The 20,436-nt window shown below is 38.3% G+C and overlaps 1 protein-coding gene and 1 non-coding gene across 2 annotated transcripts; one reads left to right on the top strand and one right to left on the bottom strand.

Annotated features, from left to right (window-relative positions):
- Nucleotides 1-1,221: 1,221 nt before the first annotated feature.
- Nucleotides 1,222-1,328, bottom strand: LOC126796558 (small nucleolar RNA R71). Its single transcript, XR_007672399.1, has one exon. It is a non-coding gene; the product is annotated as a small nucleolar RNA R71 (small nucleolar RNA).
- Nucleotides 1,329-7,109: 5,781 nt separating this feature from the next.
- Nucleotides 7,110-20,079, top strand: LOC126793480 (lysine-specific demethylase JMJ17). Its single transcript, XM_050520017.1, has 33 exons — nt 7,110-8,613; nt 9,679-9,736; nt 9,916-10,038; nt 10,675-10,732; nt 10,832-10,968; nt 11,609-11,767; nt 11,869-11,955; nt 12,083-12,265; nt 12,450-12,602; nt 12,685-12,876; nt 12,981-13,046; nt 13,363-13,458; nt 13,681-13,767; nt 13,947-14,063; nt 14,139-14,346; nt 14,430-14,494; nt 14,660-14,718; nt 14,806-14,937; nt 15,030-15,186; nt 15,266-15,601; nt 15,972-16,148; nt 16,250-16,311; nt 16,742-16,820; nt 17,134-17,277; nt 17,367-17,500; nt 17,712-17,826; nt 17,902-17,972; nt 18,078-18,222; nt 18,365-18,514; nt 18,879-18,974; nt 19,049-19,144; nt 19,227-19,426; nt 19,512-20,079. The coding sequence occupies exons 1-33, from the start codon at nt 7,274-7,276 to the stop codon at nt 19,759-19,761; spliced, it is 5,532 nt and encodes a 1,843-aa protein (XP_050375974.1). The 5' UTR covers nt 7,110-7,273; the 3' UTR covers nt 19,762-20,079.
- The last annotated feature ends 357 nt before the right edge of the window (nt 20,080-20,436 follow it).

The following is a 20,436-nucleotide window of genomic DNA, read 5'->3' on the forward strand; positions in this document are numbered from 1 at the left end:
TTTATGATTGAATGAATGATTGTTGTAGGTTGTAAATCGAACGGAATAGGTAAAGTGTCTTTTGTTAATATTAGCCTCAACCCCTCATGTTTTCTTCCAAAGTTTTTGCATGAGGTTGAGGGCGGCTTTTATTAATACTTGGAGAATTGTCTAATACCCAAGTTTAAGTCCAGCTAAGTAAGGGGCATGCTCTTTTATTACCCTGTTGCATGAGACCAAAATTGGATCTCAGAGAACTATTGACTGACATACATTTTGGTGATGGAGTCGATAGGGAGTTCGCTCTCCGTAGTTCAACAAATGAGTCCTACCATCTTCACTATCTCTAATTGAGCTATACGGCATTCTGAAACAAAGACTTGATCTTGTGTCTAGACATCCATACTTAGGCTGCATGTCCACCTTGGTTTACAACTTAGAATCAATCGATCATCCAATCATTGAAATAGCAAAAAGAACTTGTGAATTGTATGAACTTTGTAAATGTAAAGAACTAACTTTGTAACATGACAACATAGTTGTCTGCCTCTTCCATAAGTGTGTCGTGTATATGACCAAGGAAGGGCACGATTCATTTCTTCATTTTGTATTCTTCAATGCTAACTTTTATATTTTCATGTTACAGGAACTATGCATGTCCGAAATATCTAAGAGAACACAAGAGTTCAAAGATCGAATTCAAGCACTTAGAGATTTAAACAACTCTTTCACGAGTGGAACCTTAGATCTCGAATCATCTCCAAGCAATTCAATCTTAAAATCTTCACCTAGATCAGAAAAAGAGGAGGACCTTTCCTTCCCCTTCATCTTCAATTTAGAGTCAGACACAATTGCGGACCGCGATATAGTTCTTGTTGGTGCTCCAATGGCACTCAAGAATGCTTCCATCCCCACCACCCCTGAATCACCTTCATGCATTGCTTTCACTCCACCTAATGAAGCCGGCTTCTCCATTCCGGTTCAATTGCTTGGGCAACTGCCTAAGTATTCTGGTTCCTCAATGGAAGACCCTAATGTTCACCTTAGGGAGTTCTTGGACATTTGCAAGCTCCAATCGATTCATCATATGTCTCAAGAAGGCTTGAGATTGCTTTTGTTTCCATTTACCCTTAAGGACGATGCTAAAAGTTGGTTGTACTCTCTCCTCCGGGAATCATCACCACATGGGATGAAATGACTAGGAAGTTCTTGAAACAATTCTTCCCTGCTCAACTCACGAAAAGACTAAGGAGGAAGATTCAGAACTTCACTCAAAAGAATTGTGATTCACTCTATGAGGCACGGGAGGAATTTCAGGAACTACAAAGGAAGTGCCCTCACTATGGTATTTCGTTGGATGACTTAGTAAAATTCTTCTATAAAGGACTCGACACCACTAACAAGAGTATGGTGGATTCGGCATGTGGATGCACATTCATGAACAAGACCAGTCAAGAAGCTTACACCTTGATTGATGACTTGGCCGACAACAATTGTCAATTTAGTTCTAAGGAGAAGAGAGGAAGCAAGAGCCGTGGGGTGTATGATGTTGATGCAAGAAATCAGATGGCTACTTTAGAAAGAAAGTTTGACGTTCTAGTCAAGGCACTCAATGGTTCGACCATCAACACTCAAGCATGTGGCATTTGTTCACTCAAAGATCACACAATCGAAAATTGTCCAAATGGTTCACTCAAAGATCACACAATCGAAAATTGTCCAAATGGTGCAATGACTGAAGAGGAGTTGAACTTCATGGGGCAACAAAGGCCTAGGTATGATCCTTATTCGAACACATACAATCCTTGAACAACAATGCTCAACCGTCCAATGCTCAAGGTCAAGGACCTCGTCCTTCGGGTTTTTTTGTAAGGTCTCAGGTACCTCAAGGTTCTGTTCCCTTTAACTCTAACATTCATGGTTCGAATAATGCATCTGCACCTAACTATGATGAACTTTTGAAGTCCTTTGCTCAAGGGCAACAAAATTTAAACTCTGCTACTCAAGCTTTAGTTACAAGTCAACAAGCTCATTCTAAAGACATAACCGAGCTTAAGAAGCAGATGAGACAAGTGATCGACTTCATGGGCAAGATTCATGAATGAGGTAAGTTGCCGAGCCAAACTTAGCCAAATCCTAACGTGAAGGCTATGATGACAAGAAGTGTGAGGATCTTGGATGCTCAATTGCAGCAAAACAAGAAGGTCGTGCCTTCTAAAGGAAAAGAGGCCGAGAGTTTCAATGCTAATGACATAGAGAAGGACTCTGCCTCCTCTAAAGCTAATGATGTCGTGCCTCTTCCCAAAAGTGATCATACCGCGCATGACAAAGGTGAAGATCCTAACTCTAGTGGTTTAGTTTCAACTAATGCTCTTTCTCGTGTTCCCTTCCCCAATAGATTTGCAAAGCAAAAGAAGAATGACTCTGATCAATTTATATATATATATATATATATGTATGTATGTATATATGCTTAGGGGGTTTAGATAGCCTACAACTTACATTCGCCACTGGTGGCAGCCCCATTTACGTACGTAGGGTGGTATGGGTAGCGGCACATAAGAAGTTAGGGTTTCTTCTAACATGTCTTGGTTTTCTATTAATTATGAATTTCAATTTCGCTTTAATAACGACTTGGTTTCAGGTTAGCCTTGAATTTTTAGGGAGATTTGCATAGCTCGCTCATTCCGCCTTCAAGGGAGTTTTATGTTTAAGTTGTACTCCTATATTTACAATTGATATATGAAGTGACGTCCTTCTCTTAAAAAGAAAGACATTAATTATTTTATTTTTCAAATGAAATCAACAATTTTGTTTGAATCAAGAAGTCAAAATTGTTTTCTATATCTCGGCAAATAGTACCATGACTATTACACCGTAAGAGCCGACAACAAGATTTACTTCTTATAACTACTACAATATCTAGCTACAACTAAGATCATAACAATCAAAAGTAAATCCACCTTCTGAGGAGGGTTTGAAGTACATTTATTAATTTAGTAGACTCATGTAATACTCGAGATTTTTAATCTCGTTTAACCGACACATTAGGATTAACTAATCGACATTTGTCGATAACGTAATTTAATACGTTGATATTAAACTACATGTCACTATGAGCGTTTCCGATGCTCAAATTTATTTTTATTGACTTTACAAAATATTTTCTTGTATTTTAAAATGTTTTACTTAAATTTGTTTTACCCGACTTAACTTAGTTGTCAACTTAATTACGTCAACCTCAGCGTTTGGATCAATGTCTATAACCTGATTTGGGCTATTCAGCCGCTAGGCTTTATCCTCTGACCCAAACCCGAGGCCCAGTCTTCAGCCCAATTCCTTTTCTTTTTAACTCTTTCTCTTCTCATTTCTCTCCCTCCGCTTGACAACTCAACAAAGAGTTCTCCTCTCTCTTCTTCACCGAGACCGACACCGATCGCCAACTCCTTCTTTGCCTCACACCGCTGCCGTCCGGCAAGAGAGCCCACATGCGTCATCACCATCAAATACCCCTCTCTCTTCTCTACACAACCATATCCTTGGATCATCTCTGCAACCATGTTTTGGTGGAGATTGGAGTTGAAGCAATGGAGAGCAGCCGGAGCTGCAACGCTGCTTCAAGCTCCTATAGACCTCTTAGTCATCGATTTTGGGTAAACCCAATCATCTTCATTCGTTATTCATTCATTTTATCTCTCAATTTCATGATACCTAAAACCTAATTCAATTTATCTTTTTTGCATCAACATCACCACACTGCCGCTATGCCTCACCGTCGGCAACTCTCTTCCAGGCGAGGCTTCTTAGCTTATGTGACATGTTTGGATTGCTAGTGGTGAGCCCAACCATGTCCCCTCCTTTCTAATTTAATTTCTTTGTTAAATCTTTCAAAACGGGTCCTAATTCCTAATTTTCCCTATCCATTCTTTTCTGTTTTGATTTTGGTCATGGAGTCACCTGGCCGGCGAGCCGATCCTGTCATCTGGATGACATGGTAGCCGCATGGAGACTCTGAGGTGTGCTTGGAATGCAACAACTCATTTTTTGTAGGCAGAGAACTCAACCATCATCGATATAGTTTATGATAATTTGACGAGGTAGCAAACCCACTCGTTCTGGTTGTATTTTGGATTTGTTGCATTGTTGTGATAGTTGTATGTGTTTTGTATGTCGAATTTGATTGAACGAAGTCGACTTTTGCTGTCGGAAACTGATCGGAGAAGCATGGGGTAAATCCCCTAGTTTTTACTATTACATAGTTACCCTTTTACTATTTTACCGTAGAGTGAAATGACCATTCTTCCTCTGGCAGAGAGTTACTGTTTTACTGTTGACTGTTACTGTTTGACTTTTACAGTTTTATTATTTTACCATAAGTTACCTTTTAATATTTTACTAAATGATCTTTACGGTTTTACTGAATAAGTAAAGGTAACTTAGTAAAAATATAATTTTGACTTGGAGACGAATATTAAACGATAGTTCTGATTTCCACCAGATTCGGAAATCGAGAACTCTTTAACTTAAAAAATGTGTCGGTAATCAAATAAATCGTTGATATGGTTTTAAGTGTCTTTAATAACCTTAAAACATGTTTAGTATCATTCGACGACTAAAATTAGACTGTTTTCGGGTTATCCAAGAATTAGTCGATAAAATATCAAACAAGGTCCTATAGTCGACTCCTGGTCAAACTATGAAAGACTTAGTCAACAGAAAGTCAAACTTTGACTTTCCTTGTTAAACTAGGAAAGAAGGTCGAGTCATTAATCTACGAGTCTCGGATTTGAGATTGACTCTTTTACATTTCGTTGGAATTCAGAAAATGTGTTACAAGAGCTGTTCGATCCTTGGAGCAGCAGTAAGATTGGAGCGGGAGCTTACGTTTTGGACTCGGGATTTCTGCACGTCATTCCAGGTAGGGGAGCTAACCCTCTCGTGTTGCTTTGGCCAGTTATATAAAATTCATAGTCTGGGACTCGGGATTGAGATTATTATTGATGCATTAAATGCTTGTGAAAATCCGAGACTAGACAACTTTTAAAATATGATTGTTTAGAATGTTATAGACATGAGAGTAATGAGGTTCTGAGATACCGGTCCAGGACCCCTCGGTGTCGAAACCGTAAAACCTCCGGAGGGGCAATGCCATGTTACTATTCCACCTTGCGCGCTATTCATTTATTTTAGAGTATTGTCTTAAATGGAATTTTTTTAACAATATGGGCGGTTGACCTCGACTTAAGAGGTGACTCATTCGCCTCCTAGTCGTTAGGTTCGGTCATGCATTTCTGTTATATCTATTACAATCCTATAAAAGGGTCCTACTAATATTTGCAAGACTTGCATGCTTTAGTAAATGATTTTACTTGGATCCAAAACCTACCCCCAAATGTTTTATAATTACCTTACCTAGTTTTGGTTTTCAAACCCATGGGTGGGCTGGCCCCTACTGGGCAAGCGAGGATGACGCTCACCCCTACTATAGTGTCTTGCATGTTATAATTGATATTCTGGAGCTATGAGCATCGATAGAGAGTCAACATTCATTTATTGCCTTTGTGTTTGTCTTCCTCGCCTTTGTTTCTTATATTTGTTCTCCGAGGTTGTTTAGAATATTCAGTCACCTTTGTAATTGTTATTTTTACTTGGGTTGTTCCATTTGCTAAATTTGGGTCGGTGACATTTCAACATCTTCCACACTTTGTTTGTAAACTCTGTAACTTGTAGAATTTGCGAAAATATTTACAGTTGTTTGTTCCTCTTATTATTATGAAAAAAAAATTATTTACAGGTCTTTCATCATCTTAGTGAGTGTAATACTTGTATTATGCTTGCTAATCGTTAAATTATCTCAAATATACTGCTTGTATTCTTTTCCGGAATGTGACAACCCACCACCTATGAAGCTCGAATAAAAGGGTATCAACCAAGTGGAACGGTTATTTTTGATTCATGTTTTGATATATTATTGGGCCATAAAAAACTAGTCTAGCCAAACTTCGTAAAACCCTAGATTCTGCCCACTAAAGAGGTGGACTCCAAACGAAGGCCCATTTCTAAATATGATTTGGTCATCATAGCTTCACTGTAGCCTGAAGCTTTACCGCGGCTGCAAGATACCCATAGGTGTGGCCCATAATGGATCAATGGCGTCGACCATCAACACCTCATGGTCATTCCATGGCAGTCGAATGATATCATCAATCTTGTTCTACGTGTTCGAATTTGTATTTCAAAATCTCTACAACTCATTCGTCATTGTCATCACAGTTGAAAAAGATCAACAAACGCTTCTCATAGTAGTAGTGGAGATTGATGGTGATGCATAAACGTCGTTGTCATCACATTTCACACATGCCTTCATCTAGGGGCTTAGGTGGGCACCAATATACCACAAAGAAATGAAACCATACAGAGCCCCTAGGTGGGCAAAATGGTTGTAAAACAAGCGTATAGGCGCGCTAGGTGGACATCGAAACAGGCAAAAGGTCGCAAGGTAGAGTGCCTACTTGGGTATAACGGTTGCAAAAGTAGCGCCTAAACGGATGTTAGGCGGTCTTGTGTTAACAAAACAAGTGAAAGTTTTACTTCATCTCAGCTCATTCACAAGCAGTCACTCTAGTGAAAGAGTTTACACAACAACTCTATCCATCAAACTCTCGTTTTACTCTCTCCCACACGTGTGCACATAACTAGAAGTTGGAAGTCCGGCCATGCAACCCTCCCACTCTCCCCGTCAACCACACGACTTCATACCAACCGTCCATCCAATTCCACTGTACTAGCGGCGCGTGAAGCTCTCCCCCCGAAAAAAACCAAACTAAACGGAACACCAAAACGACGAAACGTACGGCGCCGGCCCACAGAAAAATCTACCAAAAGCTAAAACCTTCGATTCTTCAAACCCCAGTACGGTTTCAGTTTTCTCTTACCATTTTCGTAAATCTTTACTATTTTAAGACCCACTTGCGTAATATTACCCCCCACCTCACCTCTGCTTTCTTTATTGCACGACCAAGAAACCAAACCCAGCAACAGAGAAAGTTCACCACCACACCCACTCTAACCCTCTCTGCTTTTCTCTCTTTATCTGCAAAAACAAAAGGTACACGCAGCAGACCCTAGAAACCTCTTTGCTTAATCTTCTCTACTGCTTCGGTTTTCAATTCTGATTTATAGTTTTGTACTTGGTCTAATTTGTATAGGAAGCTAGGAAAGTGTGACTGTGTGATTATATATATATATATATGTATGTATATGGTGTGGATGAGAAGGGGAGTTGTTGTTGTTGATGGGTAAAGGCAGACCTAGGGCTGTGGAGAAGGGGGTGGTGGGGCCCAATTTGAGCTCTGCTTCGTCTTCTTCGTTGAACATACCGTCTGCACCTGTGTTTTATCCTAGTGAGGATGAGTTTAGGGACCCTTTGGAGTATATATATAAGATCAGGGCTGAGGCCGAGCCCTATGGGATTTGTAGGATAGTTCCACCGGAGAGCTGGAAGCCTCCATTTGCTCTGGACTTGGATTCGTTTACTTTTCAAACCAAGACGCAGGCGATCCATCAGTTGCAGGTGAGGCCTGCTTCGTGTGATTCGACGACTTTTGAGTTGGAGTATAATAGGTTTTTGGAGGATCAAGGTGGGAAGAGGCTGAGGAGGAAGGTGGTTTTTGAGGGGGAGGAGTTGGATTTGTGTAAGCTGTTTAATGCGGTGAAGAGGTATGGGGGGTTTGATAAGGTTGTGAAGGAAAAGAAGTGGGGTGAGGTTGTGAAGTTTGTGAGGCCGGTTAGGAAGGTGTCTGAGTGTTCGAAGCATGTGTTGCACCAGTTGTATTTGGAGCATTTGATTGAGTACGAGGAGTATTATAATAAGCTGAATAATGAGGGGACAAGGTGTTGTAAGAGAGGTTTGCCGGAGGAGAAGAAGAGTGAACAAATTGCTGAGTGTTCTAGCTCCAAAAGGAGGCGAATGAATAATAATGATGGTGAAAAGGCTAAGGCTCGTAAGGTAAAGAAGGAAGAGGAGGAGCATGATCAGATTTGTGAGCAGTGCAGAAGTGGGCTGCACGGGGAAGTAATGCTTTTATGTGATAGGTGCGATAAGGGGTGGCACATTTACTGTCTCTCTCCACCTTTGAAACAGATCCCATCGGGGAATTGGTATTGCTTTGATTGCTTGAATTCTGATGAAGATTGTTTTGGTTTTGTGCCTGGAAAGCGTTTCTCACTGGAAGCTTTTAGGCGTGTGGCTGATCGGGCCAAGAAGAAATGGTTCGGGTCAGGCCCTGCATCTCGTGTGCAAATAGAGAAAAAGTTCTGGGAAATTGTAGAGGGTTCCATCGGTGAGGTTGAAGTTATGTATGGCAGCGACCTGGATACTTCCATTTATGGGAGTGGTTTTCCACGGGTAAATGACCAGAGACAAGAGTTGGTTGATGCCAAGTTATGGGATGAATATTGCGGTAGTCCATGGAATCTCAATAACTTGCCCAAGTTGAAAGGATCAGTTCTCAGAGCTATTCACAATAATATTACCGGTGTTATGGTGCCTTGGCTCTATATGGGGATGTTGTTTTCATCTTTTTGCTGGCATTTTGAAGATCATTGTTTTTATTCAATGAATTATCATCACTGGTATGTATAATGTTCTCCCTATGCACTTTTTGTTATCAAACTTGTGATCATTTTGGCTTAAATGGCATAATAAATTATCTGCTAGATGCTCATGAGTGGGTTTTAGTGTCCACATTCTGTGGAGCAAGATGAGATCCTGACTACCACATGTGTTGTGTGTGGGATGAGAGAAAGAAATGAGAGGGAGAATATGAGGCAAACAGACATGATATGAGTATGACTAGTTGACATTTCAGAAAGAACAGAAAAGGGAAGGGAATGAGAAGTAGATTTTTCTTCTTCTGTGACAAACTAGACTTTTCAGGTCCCAAAGAGTACTGTTAGTTTCTGTTCACCTGTTGATGCTCTACATTAAACAAATTATATAATTTTGGTTTAGGAAAATAAGTTGTATGATCAAGCCAATGAAAGGAAACAAGGCACTTTCCAGAACCATTTATACAGTAGCTAGATTTAGTGTACTCTATTTAAATTCAGGGAATAAGTCAAGGTGAAGCATTCAGTCACCTTGAATATAGATTACTATGTGAAGTTTATTGAAGTATTAGCTGATAATTTAGTTTCTAATGTGTTCTAATGTGAAAGTTGATTATAAATAATTGATGCTTTTAAGTTTTTCCATCAGTTTGCTCATAATTAACCTTCATTTTATAGTTATGTCCTATGCTTGTCTAATTTGGCTGTCTTATTTTGAGATGACACCATATTATAGTGTTATTGTTAGTCTCGTTGTTTATAAAAAAGGATAGCTTTGCCTCCGTTGGCAAAGTAATTTTTTCAGAGCTTGTATAGGTTACTGCTATTGATTTTGTCCTTGACATTGAGCTGCTTGGTTGCGATGTATAGCAATAAAAGAGGAGATAGGAAAGAATTTTTTTCCTTTTGTTCATAATGTATTGATGTATCCTTAGTCTTCACAATATTGATGCCTTGATAAACAAGTTCTAGCATTTAAACTTTTAAATTTACATTTAAGTTTGGGTTAATAGATCCCTTTACCTTTTTAATCTTGTGGATGTGGTATTACTGTTAAATTGTTTATTCAAGCTTGTATGGTTTTCTCAGGGGAGAGCCCAAATGCTGGTATAGTGTCCCTGGTAGTGAAGCCAGTGCTTTTGAGAAGGTATCTTTCTTATTGTGTCATTTGTTCGGGGTTTTGAATCGAGTCTAAAATAGCTTTTTTGTCTCATTTAAAAGTATTCTTGCTGTTGATGTTTGATATTCATCATGTGAACAACCTAATCGTTGTTTCTCTTTATTCCTTTTCTCACTATCGAGACTTATGATTTCCATTTTCTGCAGGTGATGCGTAACAGTCTTCCTGATCTTTTTGATGCACAGCCTGATTTGCTCTTTCAGCTTGTCACCATGTTAAATCCCTCTGTTTTGCAAGAGAATGGAGTTCCTGTATACACTGTCCTACAGGTTTGAGAACTTTGAACTTATTTTAGATCTCTTTTTCTCTTTTTGCTTCCTTTGGTTGATGATGGATATTAAAAGAAGTAGAACTCATCAATATATATATTAAGGAAGATTGCTAATCCCGATTCTCATAGAAGGAAAATATGATTTGAGAACAGCAATAGGAACTTCACAATTTGTGCTGTGCGATGTTGCAATTTAAAATAGACATGCCCCAGAGATCTCCTTCATTTATCTTTTACTGTTCTTCTAGTTAAGGAAGAGTGATGAGGTACTGAAATGATGATACGGTATAAAATTTAGACGGAACTAAGAATCTGCAAATCTGCTTTGTTTGTGTTGTTATGGAAGCTACAACCAGCATCCTGCTTCAGGTGGTCTGAACCAAATTTAATGACCCCACACATATCAATGAATAACTATTTCTCTGGTGTTTCATTTATTTTTATTTTTTTTCCACATCATATCAGTATCAATGGTTTTCCTTTAAAATTTGAATTTATCTTCTATCTTCTTTTGTTTTTTAATCCGTAAATATTAACGTGTTATATTGGCGTTTGTAAATGAATTATCCTCTATTTTTAGTAACTTTTGATGTGGTATTTTTTCAAACCTGATATGACTCTTTGATACTGTTAGGAGCCTGGAAATTTTGTCATCACCTTCCCCAGGTCTTACCATGGAGGTTTTAATCTTGGTATACCATTTTAGTTTTACAAGTTGCTATTTGATCAATTGAGATGGTTCCCTGTGAATCCAAATATGGAGAATAACCCTTTGGTTTTTGGTTTTCCAGGTTTGAACTGTGCAGAGGCCGTTAATTTTGCCCCTGCCGATTGGCTACCTCATGGTGGGTTTGGAGCAGGGCTATATCAGCTTTATCACAAAACTGCCGTTCTATCTCACGAGGAGCTTGTTTGTGTGCTAGCCAAGGTTATTAATTATCTGACTTGCAAGTATCTTTTTGTTCAAAGTTAGATTTAACAAATTGGCTAGTCCAGTCTTTTCCTTTGTTCTGAATACATTTAGCTTACAATTGATACCTTAGCTCGTTGGAATTCGTTATTATAGTATCTCCATAGTGTGTTTTCTGGGGAAGCTTCTATCAATGGGTCAACTGTCTATGTATTCTCTGCTGATGCTTCCCGATGGATTTCAATCTTCAAATAAAAGACAATATGTGATATTATGCGATATTGAAGAATACAATTTAACTGAGTTTTGTTTCTACCAAACAATCTTATTCTGGGGACCTCTTGGTGTATGGCCTTTGTTCTAAAACATTTTTTTTTTTATGATACTCCAGGCATATGATGTTGGCTGATGCCTGATCTCTGAAACTCTTCTGTATGAAGTCATAATAATGTGTACTGGGTAGCAGTTAGGATACATGGTACATTTATAAATATATATTGTATGCCATGTTCTTACTAGCAGTTTTATACTTGATGCCCATAAAGAAACTTGAAAAGCGGTTCTCTTTTATCATAGGTTTTGTAACTAGAGGTGGTTTATTGCTCCGTCTTTAAGTAGGTCAACGGTACATCTGTTGATAGTGATTTTGTTTAAGCAGAGTAACTGTGACAGCAGAGTATCACCTTATGTGAAGAAAGAATTAGTAAGGATATATAAGAAGGAGAAAACCTGGAGAGAGCGCCTTTGGAGAAAAGGAATCATCAAATCATCTCTAATGTCGTCTCGGAAATTTCCTGAATATGTTGGTACTGAGGAGGTATTTACCACAGTGCAGTCAGACCTTGTTTTGTAATCAAACTGTGCAATTTTAGTTATATGTCAGATGATAGTGATGTTTCCCGCTGTTTTATTTGGTAGGATCCTATGTGCATTATATGCCAGCAATATCTCTACCTCTCCGGTGTTGTTTGTCGTTGTCGGCCATCCACATTTGTGTGTCTGGAGGTATGCGATTCTCAGATTAGTTGTGTGGAAGCTCATTCTGGACGTGAATTATGTTTCCAGTACATATCATCCTTACACTGATTACCAAAAACTTACCAGTGGGACTGAAAATTTTCCTTTTGTGCAGCACTCGGAACGTCTTTGTGAGTGCAAATCTGGCAGGCTCCGTCTTCATTATCGCCATACACTTGCAGAATTGCACGATTTGGTGCTTGGAGTGGATAAACATTATTCTGAGGAGACAACAAAAACCAGAACAAAAAAAAGACAACTCCAGTGCTCCAATGAACCTACTGCTTTAACAAAAAAGGTTGACTATTTATCTAAGAAAGCTTGCTTTTTAAAATGCTAACAGCTTATGCTGTGCTAAAGGTCTTTCCCTTCCCAAGTAAGCTGATAAACCAATGTTGTGCCTTACCGGTTCTATGCCCTCCTTTGCTATTATGTGTATCTTTTGAATGCTTCTAGTTTATGAGACCATTTAATGTATGTAGGTCAAAGGTGGTCACGCTAGTTTTGCCCAACTTGCGGACCAATGGCTTTTGCGCGCGTGCAGGACTTTCCAGGGTCCGTATTCCAGAGAAGACTATGTTACTGTATTGAAAGAAGCTGAACAATTTGTTTGGGCTGGTTCAGAGATGAAAAATGTGAGTTGTAATTGTTTCTCATGTTGGTTTTAATATTGACTTCACCGAAAAGATGTTCATTCCCTTTAAATTGGGAATATAGGTTCGGGAAATGGCGAATAATTTGAAAGAAGCTCGGAAATGGGCAGAGGATGTGAGAAAGTCGGTATCTAAAATTGAAAGCTGGTCCTCTAATCGGGACAAGGACCTAGAGAAGATTCATGTGGAATATATCAATGAGCTGCTGAGCTTTGATTCGTTGCCCTGTGATGAGCCTGGGCATCTGACTTTGAAGGTTAGAGTTTAGCAAGTAGTTGCAATTTTACTTTGATCTTATTCCTGCCAACCATGTTATCAACTTACAGTGTGCTCTTTATTTATTATTACTTGTTAATACAGGATTATGCTGAAAAGGCAAGGATGTTGATAGGAGAAATTAATACTGCTGTGTCTTCATGCTCAAAAGTATGTCTATAATGTTGTGTGCAGTTTTATTGATATTAGTTTTCAGAAATACATTTTGTGACACCCTATTTTTACGCATGGTAGTTATGTTTTAGAAAAGTCAATAAAGTAATAACAACCACCAGACTCTACAGCAATCTCAATTATGTTGCGTTTACTTTCTTCCTCTGTCTTATACCACTGCTACTTTCTCTCCCTTCTCGGTCTATATCGAGAGTACATTAATGATCAACTATTGTGCCATTCTTAGCTCATTCAAGATCAGAATGTAATAGTTATATTACTTTCTAAGAATGAAGTTTGCTGTATACTGCAGGTCCCCAAGTTGGATTTGTTGTACAACAGAGTTTGTGAGTTCCCTGTTTATGTAAAGGAAAGCGAAAGGTTACAACAAAAAATTTCATCTGCAAAGGTACAGCACTGAAGATTATAAATTGCTCTAATAGCTGTCTGATTGACTCGTTTATCATCAGTTCACAACAGTATGGAAGCCAATATTTTGTAATAGACTACTAGGCTTACAAAGTATAATTACTAGATTGTTTCCTGACTATAATTTCTCTTGGTCTGAATTACTAGATTGTTCAGTTTATGGCAAACTAATGATTATAGTCTGGCTTCATTGTTGGGGCAGTTTTGGATAGCAGGCATAACAAATTGCATCTCAGAGAAACAGCCCGCTGCAATTAAGCTGGATTTTCTCTACAAATTAAAATTGGAGGTAATGATGACTTCAAAACGCTGTTATCTTGCTCAAATTTGATTATTTTATTTCTTCTTTTCAATTCCATGGACTCTATTATTTATGTAATTATTTATTTCTAGTAAAAGTGAGCAACTGCATACCATTTTTCTTTTCTTTTTCCATAGTGATCTGAGGAAACTGCTTATAATAAACAGATTCCAGAAGTTGAAGTTCAACTCTCACAGATAGAAATGCTTTCTGATCTAGTAGAGAAAGCTGAATCATGTCGAGCTCATTGTGTTGAAATTTTGAAAGGTCCTATTACCCTCAAGGTTAGACACAAATGCTTAATGTGTTACCTCCAAAATTTTCAAGTGCTTGCATATATGAAAGTAGGGCTTTTGCAGGATGTTGAGGCGCTTCTTCTAGAATGGGATACTTTTATTGTCGAGATACCGGAGTTGAAGCTTTTGAGACAATACCACACTGATGCTGTTTCTTGGAATGCTCGTTTTAAAGCAGTTCTTATAAAAGTTCATGAAAGAGAGGACCAACAAATTGTAGTTGATGAGTTGGAGCACATTCGAAAGGATGGGCAAATTTTGAGGATCCAAGGTCGTTGGAAATTCTATCTTTTTCAGTACTCATGTAAGAATAGATTGATGTTATAGCTTACAGTTGCTTTGTTATTTAAACAGTTGATCAGATGCCTTTGGTTGAGTTTGAGTTGAAAAAGGCTCGGTGCAGGGAAAAGGCTTTGAGGGTAAGTTACTGCTCTATCATCTTTCTTCTCCCTCTACCATTTCTCTATTAGTGCCCCCATCATTCCCACTCCTCCCTGTTCCTTTCTTCCTGCTCATGTTTTATTACAGTTGCTTGAACTCCAACTCAATGCTCACTTTGTATAAATCACATGTCATCAATCCAGATGCGAGAAACTAAAGTGTCTCTGGACTTCATACAAGAAGTGGTGGTGGATGCAGAAGGGTATGCTTATGTACCCCGTGATTCCTGTTATGAGTGACTAAAACACTTTATTTTTGCATTAACCCTCTAATTGTTTTGTCCTTTCAGTTTACATATTGAGGGAGAACAAATATATGTTGATATGTCCAAAGTACTTGATGCTGCCATCCAATGGGATGAAAGAGGAAAGTATATTCTTGCACATGGTGCTCACATATCTGACTTTGAGGATGTTATTAGGTTGTTCACATGCTTAAATGTTCTTATTTATCATCTTCAGGTTTTATTGATTAGTTAAAGTTCTGGTTCTAATATTGATTCTAATGTTTTAGGAGTTCGGAAAACATACATGTGACTTTACCTTCTCTCCTTCACGTCAAGGAGGCACTATCAAAAGCTGTGGCCTGGTTGAGTAAATCTGAACCATTTCTTCTGCATTGTTCTCTGGAATCTGCCTCAAGTTCATTGCTGAAAGTTGACACCTTGAAGGTTCCTGACGTCTATTTTATATTTTCTTTGTTAAATGCTGATAAGACTTGAATTATGACCATGTGTTCTTATGTTGCAGGAGTTGATTTCTGAGTCGAATAATCTTAAAGTATCTATGAAAGAAATAAAGATACTTGAAACTGTTTTGATGAACTGTGAGGAATGGGAGAATGATGTTTGCTCTCTACTGCAAGACACAAGGTGTCTATTGGATATGACGGTCATTAGTGAGGGGATAAGCGAGGGACTTATTTCCAAGATTGAACATGTACTTGCAAGGATAGGATCTTTGGAAAACACCGGTTTATCTCTTACTTTTGACTTTGTGGAGCATGCACAACTCAAGGACGCTTGTTCTATGCTGCAATGGTGTAAGAAGGCTATCTCTTTCTGCTCTGCTGCTCCTACTCTGGAGGTGAAACTTTTTATTCCTGTAACAATCAGTTTTGATGGTCATGTTTAGTTCTATCTGTTAATAAAGTGAATATGTTCAACTGAATGATTTACTCTTATGAGAGATCTCACCAGAGGATTAAATGCTCCCATGACTTGTTCCTCCATCTTTTTGCCTTAAATTTCCAGCGCCATATGCTATACAACTTTCAAACTGATAAAGAGGCTTTATTATTAGCCACCTTAGTTCCGGTGATCGAGTGACTGTATGCTATATGTACTCATCAGGGTATTCCGTTTGTGCTTTTGTGTCTGGCAGTCAAAGTAGATCGATTATCTTTTTTCATAGATTTTAGAGTCCCAAGTTTAATGGAAACTTTTTTTCCTTTTAGGATGTTGAGAGTTTGATGAGTGATGCATCATGTTGTACAAATGCCTCGGGTGCACTCTTTGATACATTGTTTGAAGGAGTGAAATGGCTTAAGAAAGCTACAGAGATTATTTCTGCATCTAGCAATTCTACAAGATGCAAGTTTAGTGAAGCCGAAGAAGTTCTTGCTGATTCTCAGGTGTAATATTTGCTCCTTCTCTTGCTCGCTCATATTTAAGTTAATTGACCTGGATGATATAAATACTCTTATTACTAAATTATGCCTATTTGTGGTTACAGAGTAGGAGTTTGTCCTTCCCTCTGACAGTTACTCAAATTGAAAGTGCCATTGAGAAACACAAGTGAGTATTCATGTCTTTGACATTTTTTTTTCTCTTTAAGTTATCGAAACAAAATCACATAAGTTTTTGGTTGGAAGACCTTGGACAAATTGTTCCATGGCTCATTATGGACTCTACATAATTTGGCTCATTATTTAACAACTGTGAAGGATTCGTTAGAAAATAAAAGATAAGGAGAATGAACGTTTGAAGTATTCAGTCTGAAAACTTGTATCTTTGGACTGCTCAGGCCTGTCAAATCGTGTCTGCTCATTTCTTGTTATCTTCTGAAATTTCCATCACAACTTTTAATTCTTTTGCTCATTGACCGTGGGATCTTAGTATTCTTGCATAAAATTATTATGGTTTTATTCATGTTACTCAGCTGCTTTCAATATTTAAAAAGATCTTCGCTTTTATTATCTCAAGTATCAAATCTTCTGTGTTCTAGGTCTTGGCTTGAGCAAGTGCATCAATTTTTCAGCCTAAGGCTGGGGGAACGATCCTGGTCTCTTATGCTACAGCTAAAGGTATTTTATACATTCAAGTGTATACGGTTTACAGGTTCAGATGACTTATTTTTCAGTAATTTTATGATGATGGATGGGTTAACTATCTCCATAGGATAGTATCGGTTAGACCAAACCCCTAGGTAGGTAGTGGGAATCTTGAAATTAAGTGGATACTTAAATCTTTTCTATTTTTTTATTTAAGCAACAATTTTGATACAGGGAGCTGATTTGTGTAAAGTCTCGGGATATTTGATGGTTGATATTATAAGTGTTTATGTAGTCAACATGAATGATTTCTAAATTTATATAATACGATCCAAATTACATTCAGGAGTTTGGGATAGCTGGAGCTTTCAATTGCCCAGAACTAGATTCAATATTATCTGAAGTTGAAAGGGTTCAGAGGTGGAAGAGACACTGCATGGATATATTCAGATTCGGGGAGAAGAATTCACTGCTCGGTGCTTTAGAAAAGGTTTTAAATTAAAATTCGTTATGTCTCTTTTATGCTTAGATGTTTACATTAAGTCATCAACATTTAGATACCTCTATTTTTTGTGACAGTTACGGCAGACTCTGGATAGTTCTATGCATATATATGACGACGCAAATAGTTTGAAAAATAAAGGTTCTTATGCGTGCTGCTCCGCGGGTTCTCTGGATCAGGAGTTTGTTACCTGTTCTTCCTGCAAGAAATGGTAAGGTTTTATTGTTATTTTGTAATACTGAGGATCTTTGACCTCAAAATGTTTTTTTTTAAGGACTTTTGATGTTTTGACAGTAAGTTGTTAACTGAATCCTACTTTTGCACTTCAATAATATGATCTTGCTCTGAACAATTTTAAATTAGAAATCAGTTCTTGCTAGAGATTGTCCACTGTTACAAATTGATATCTTCTGTATTGACAGCTACCATTTGCGGTGCTTAGGATCTTGGACAGTAGGGGGGAAACACTCAGAGTATGTGTGCTTGTGTTGCCAGTATTTAGTATCTGCAACTTTGCAAAATGAAGGAAGTCCTCAGGTCTGTGTTAGTTACTATTTACTTTTGAAAGGAAGCTTTTATTTATGTATTCATTTCATTTATGTGGTGGTATAGGGTTTTGGAGTAGTCCGTCCAGCAATGCAAAAGATTATTGAACTTCTGTCTGAAGAGAATTTCTGTGTTTGGTAATTAATTGGACTACTGAAGCACTTCTTGTAGTAATGTTGACTTGTTTAGTTATGCGCCAATAAACTTATTAAGGAGTTCTCACTATAATTATGCACTTACAGTATTGAAGAAAGAGAGATATTGAAAGACATTTTAAAGCAAGCTCGGGTATGCAAGGCACACTTGGAAGCAATAGTAGATTTTGCGTTAGCTTATGTGGACAAAGATCTAAGTGTCATCTTTGAAAAACTAGCCACTGCTCTAAAGGTACTGAAGGAGCTTTTCATAGTTTAAAACTGTTTTCTTTAAATATGTATCTCTTCCCCTGCTAGCTCCATTTGCCATCTTTAACTACTATACTTTGCGAAATCTTGAATGCCTTCTGATATAAAATTGGTATGTTGTGCAGGCCATAGAATTACAAGGTTTTTATGATGATGAGGGTTACTGCAACCTTACATTGGCATTGTCAAGATACTCGTGGAAAGTCAGAGTCGATGGATTACTGGAGGGTTCAAAAAAGCCCACAATCCAACAGATTCAACAGCATTTAAAAGAGGTATATGCTGCAGCGTGCTGGTATAACTATGTAACAAAGTTTTTATTTCTCAAATTAGGTTTCTCGTGCAACAATTCTGGAACTCTGTTGAAATTCAGTAATAAGGGTTAGCACAAGACTTGGAAATAACTGGGAGTTTCTTTCTCACAAAACATATCTCGAACATGAATCCACCTTTACATACTGTAACCATGGAACTTCACAGCTCATAATAGTTGAATCCACAACTTTGTGTATAATTCCTACTTAAATTGAGTGTTTAACTAGAATGATTATCTATACGGTTTAGATTTTATTCGAGCAATTATTTTTGTTGTGCTCTAAACTGTTCAAGACTCTGAGTTTTGTTTGTAATATGTGGTAGAGAGTGGCTGTGAACATTTCACCTGCGGATTACTATAAGCAAAAACTTACAGAACTGAAGTGTAGTGGCTTGCAGTGGGCAGATAAGGCTAAGAAGGTTAGATCATTGCTAATCTCTCTCTCTCTCTCTCTCTCTCTCTCTCTCTCTCTCACTGTCTTTTATGTGCACAGGTTGCGGCTGATGCTGGGGCTCTACCCCTGGACAAAGTTTTTGAACTTATTTCAGAGGGTGAAAACTTACCTGTTCTTGTAGAGAAGGAACTTAAGGTGACAGACTTGGCCTTTTTCTTAATCGTGTGTCCTCATCTTATGCTTGAAACTCAGAAGTCAACTATGTTTAATGGTGCAGCTATTGAAAGAACGGAGTATGCTTTATTGCATATGCAGAAAGCCTTACGATCAGAGAGCAATGATTGCATGTGACAAATGTGATGAGTGGTATCACTTTGGTTGTATGAAATTACATTCCACACCGAAGGTTTACATTTGTCCTGCATGTGAGCCTCAAGAGAAAACGTTGTCTACGTCAGCAGTTGTTGATTATGAGAGGTCAGTTGATCCCTATGACCCTTCATCCCATTTTGATGACCCTCATGTCGTTTTAGTAACTCGTTTGGCCTCGCCTCTTTTGTAGATGTACTGATGCGAAATGTGTAGAACCAAAAACGCCCTCTCCCAAGCACACAAAGTCCAAGATGAGCCCAAACCAGGAAGGGGTTATTGCAACACAAACGAAGGTTGCAAGTACAGATGACACCAACATTTTTAGGTGTTCTGGTGGGATAGACCGTTTATGGTGGCGAAATCGGAAACCATTCAGAAGGGCCGCTAAAAAGCGGGCCGAGCTTGATTGTCAATCTCTGGTTTCTCATTTGCAACAATGAGTACATGGAAATCAATTGTTTAGCCTTAATTCAATTAATTCATTGATTTTAATTCCTTTTAGCCCAGTTAGATAGTCCCTAATTGCGTACTCAATAAGTAGGTAAACAAAATCATTTCAAAGTTGCTTGCTCGTGCTTGGCCGCTTGTCGGATTTTGATAGTACGACAGCAACTGCAATGAGGTTGGATTAGCAATTGAGATTTTTTACTCCTACCCTGAGTCAGGGTGGATAACTGCTTCAATGTCGTTTCAGCCGAACATTTGATTGAACAATTCTTATGTAAAATTCAATTCATCTGCATAACTTGTATCAGCAATGGCTATCTGGCTTCTTGCACCCAAATTTCACATATGGCTTGCTTAATACAATTCCCAAAATTCCTCAACAAATGTTCTGTGAGTTCTCGAGTTCAAAGCTTTAAGGGTTGGCGATTCTAAATGGAGTTGATGCAGAGGCCAAAAGCTCCAATGAGAATGACTGGTAAATCCTCCCTCTTTCATAAAAGGCCCAAGTAACTTGGAGCAACTCTCCGTGACATAAAACAAAAAAGAATTCTTCTCCTTAAGTGAGGAGAGAATATTTTAGTACCGTTTGATCTACGATTTTCCTGACATGACAACGTGAGAGATTGTAAGTTCGAGTTAAAAATGGATAGTAACACCCCGTCTAAGTA

Source organism: Argentina anserina, chromosome 5, assembly GCF_933775445.1.
Source record: "Argentina anserina chromosome 5, drPotAnse1.1, whole genome shotgun sequence".
NCBI lineage: Eukaryota > Viridiplantae > Streptophyta > Magnoliopsida > Rosales > Rosaceae > Argentina > Argentina anserina.

Coding starts and splice junctions, on each gene's coding strand:
- LOC126793480 (XM_050520017.1), top strand. CDS start 7,274: ATGGGTAAAGGCAGACCTAGGGCTGTGGAGAAGGGGGTGGTGGGGCCC. Junction 17,278..17,366: donor TGCTCGGTGCTTTAGAAAAG/GTTTTAAATTAA, acceptor TTTTTGTGACAG/TTACGGCAGACTCTGGATAG. Junction 17,973..18,077: donor GAAGAGAATTTCTGTGTTTG/GTAATTAATTGG, acceptor ATGCACTTACAG/TATTGAAGAAAGAGAGATAT.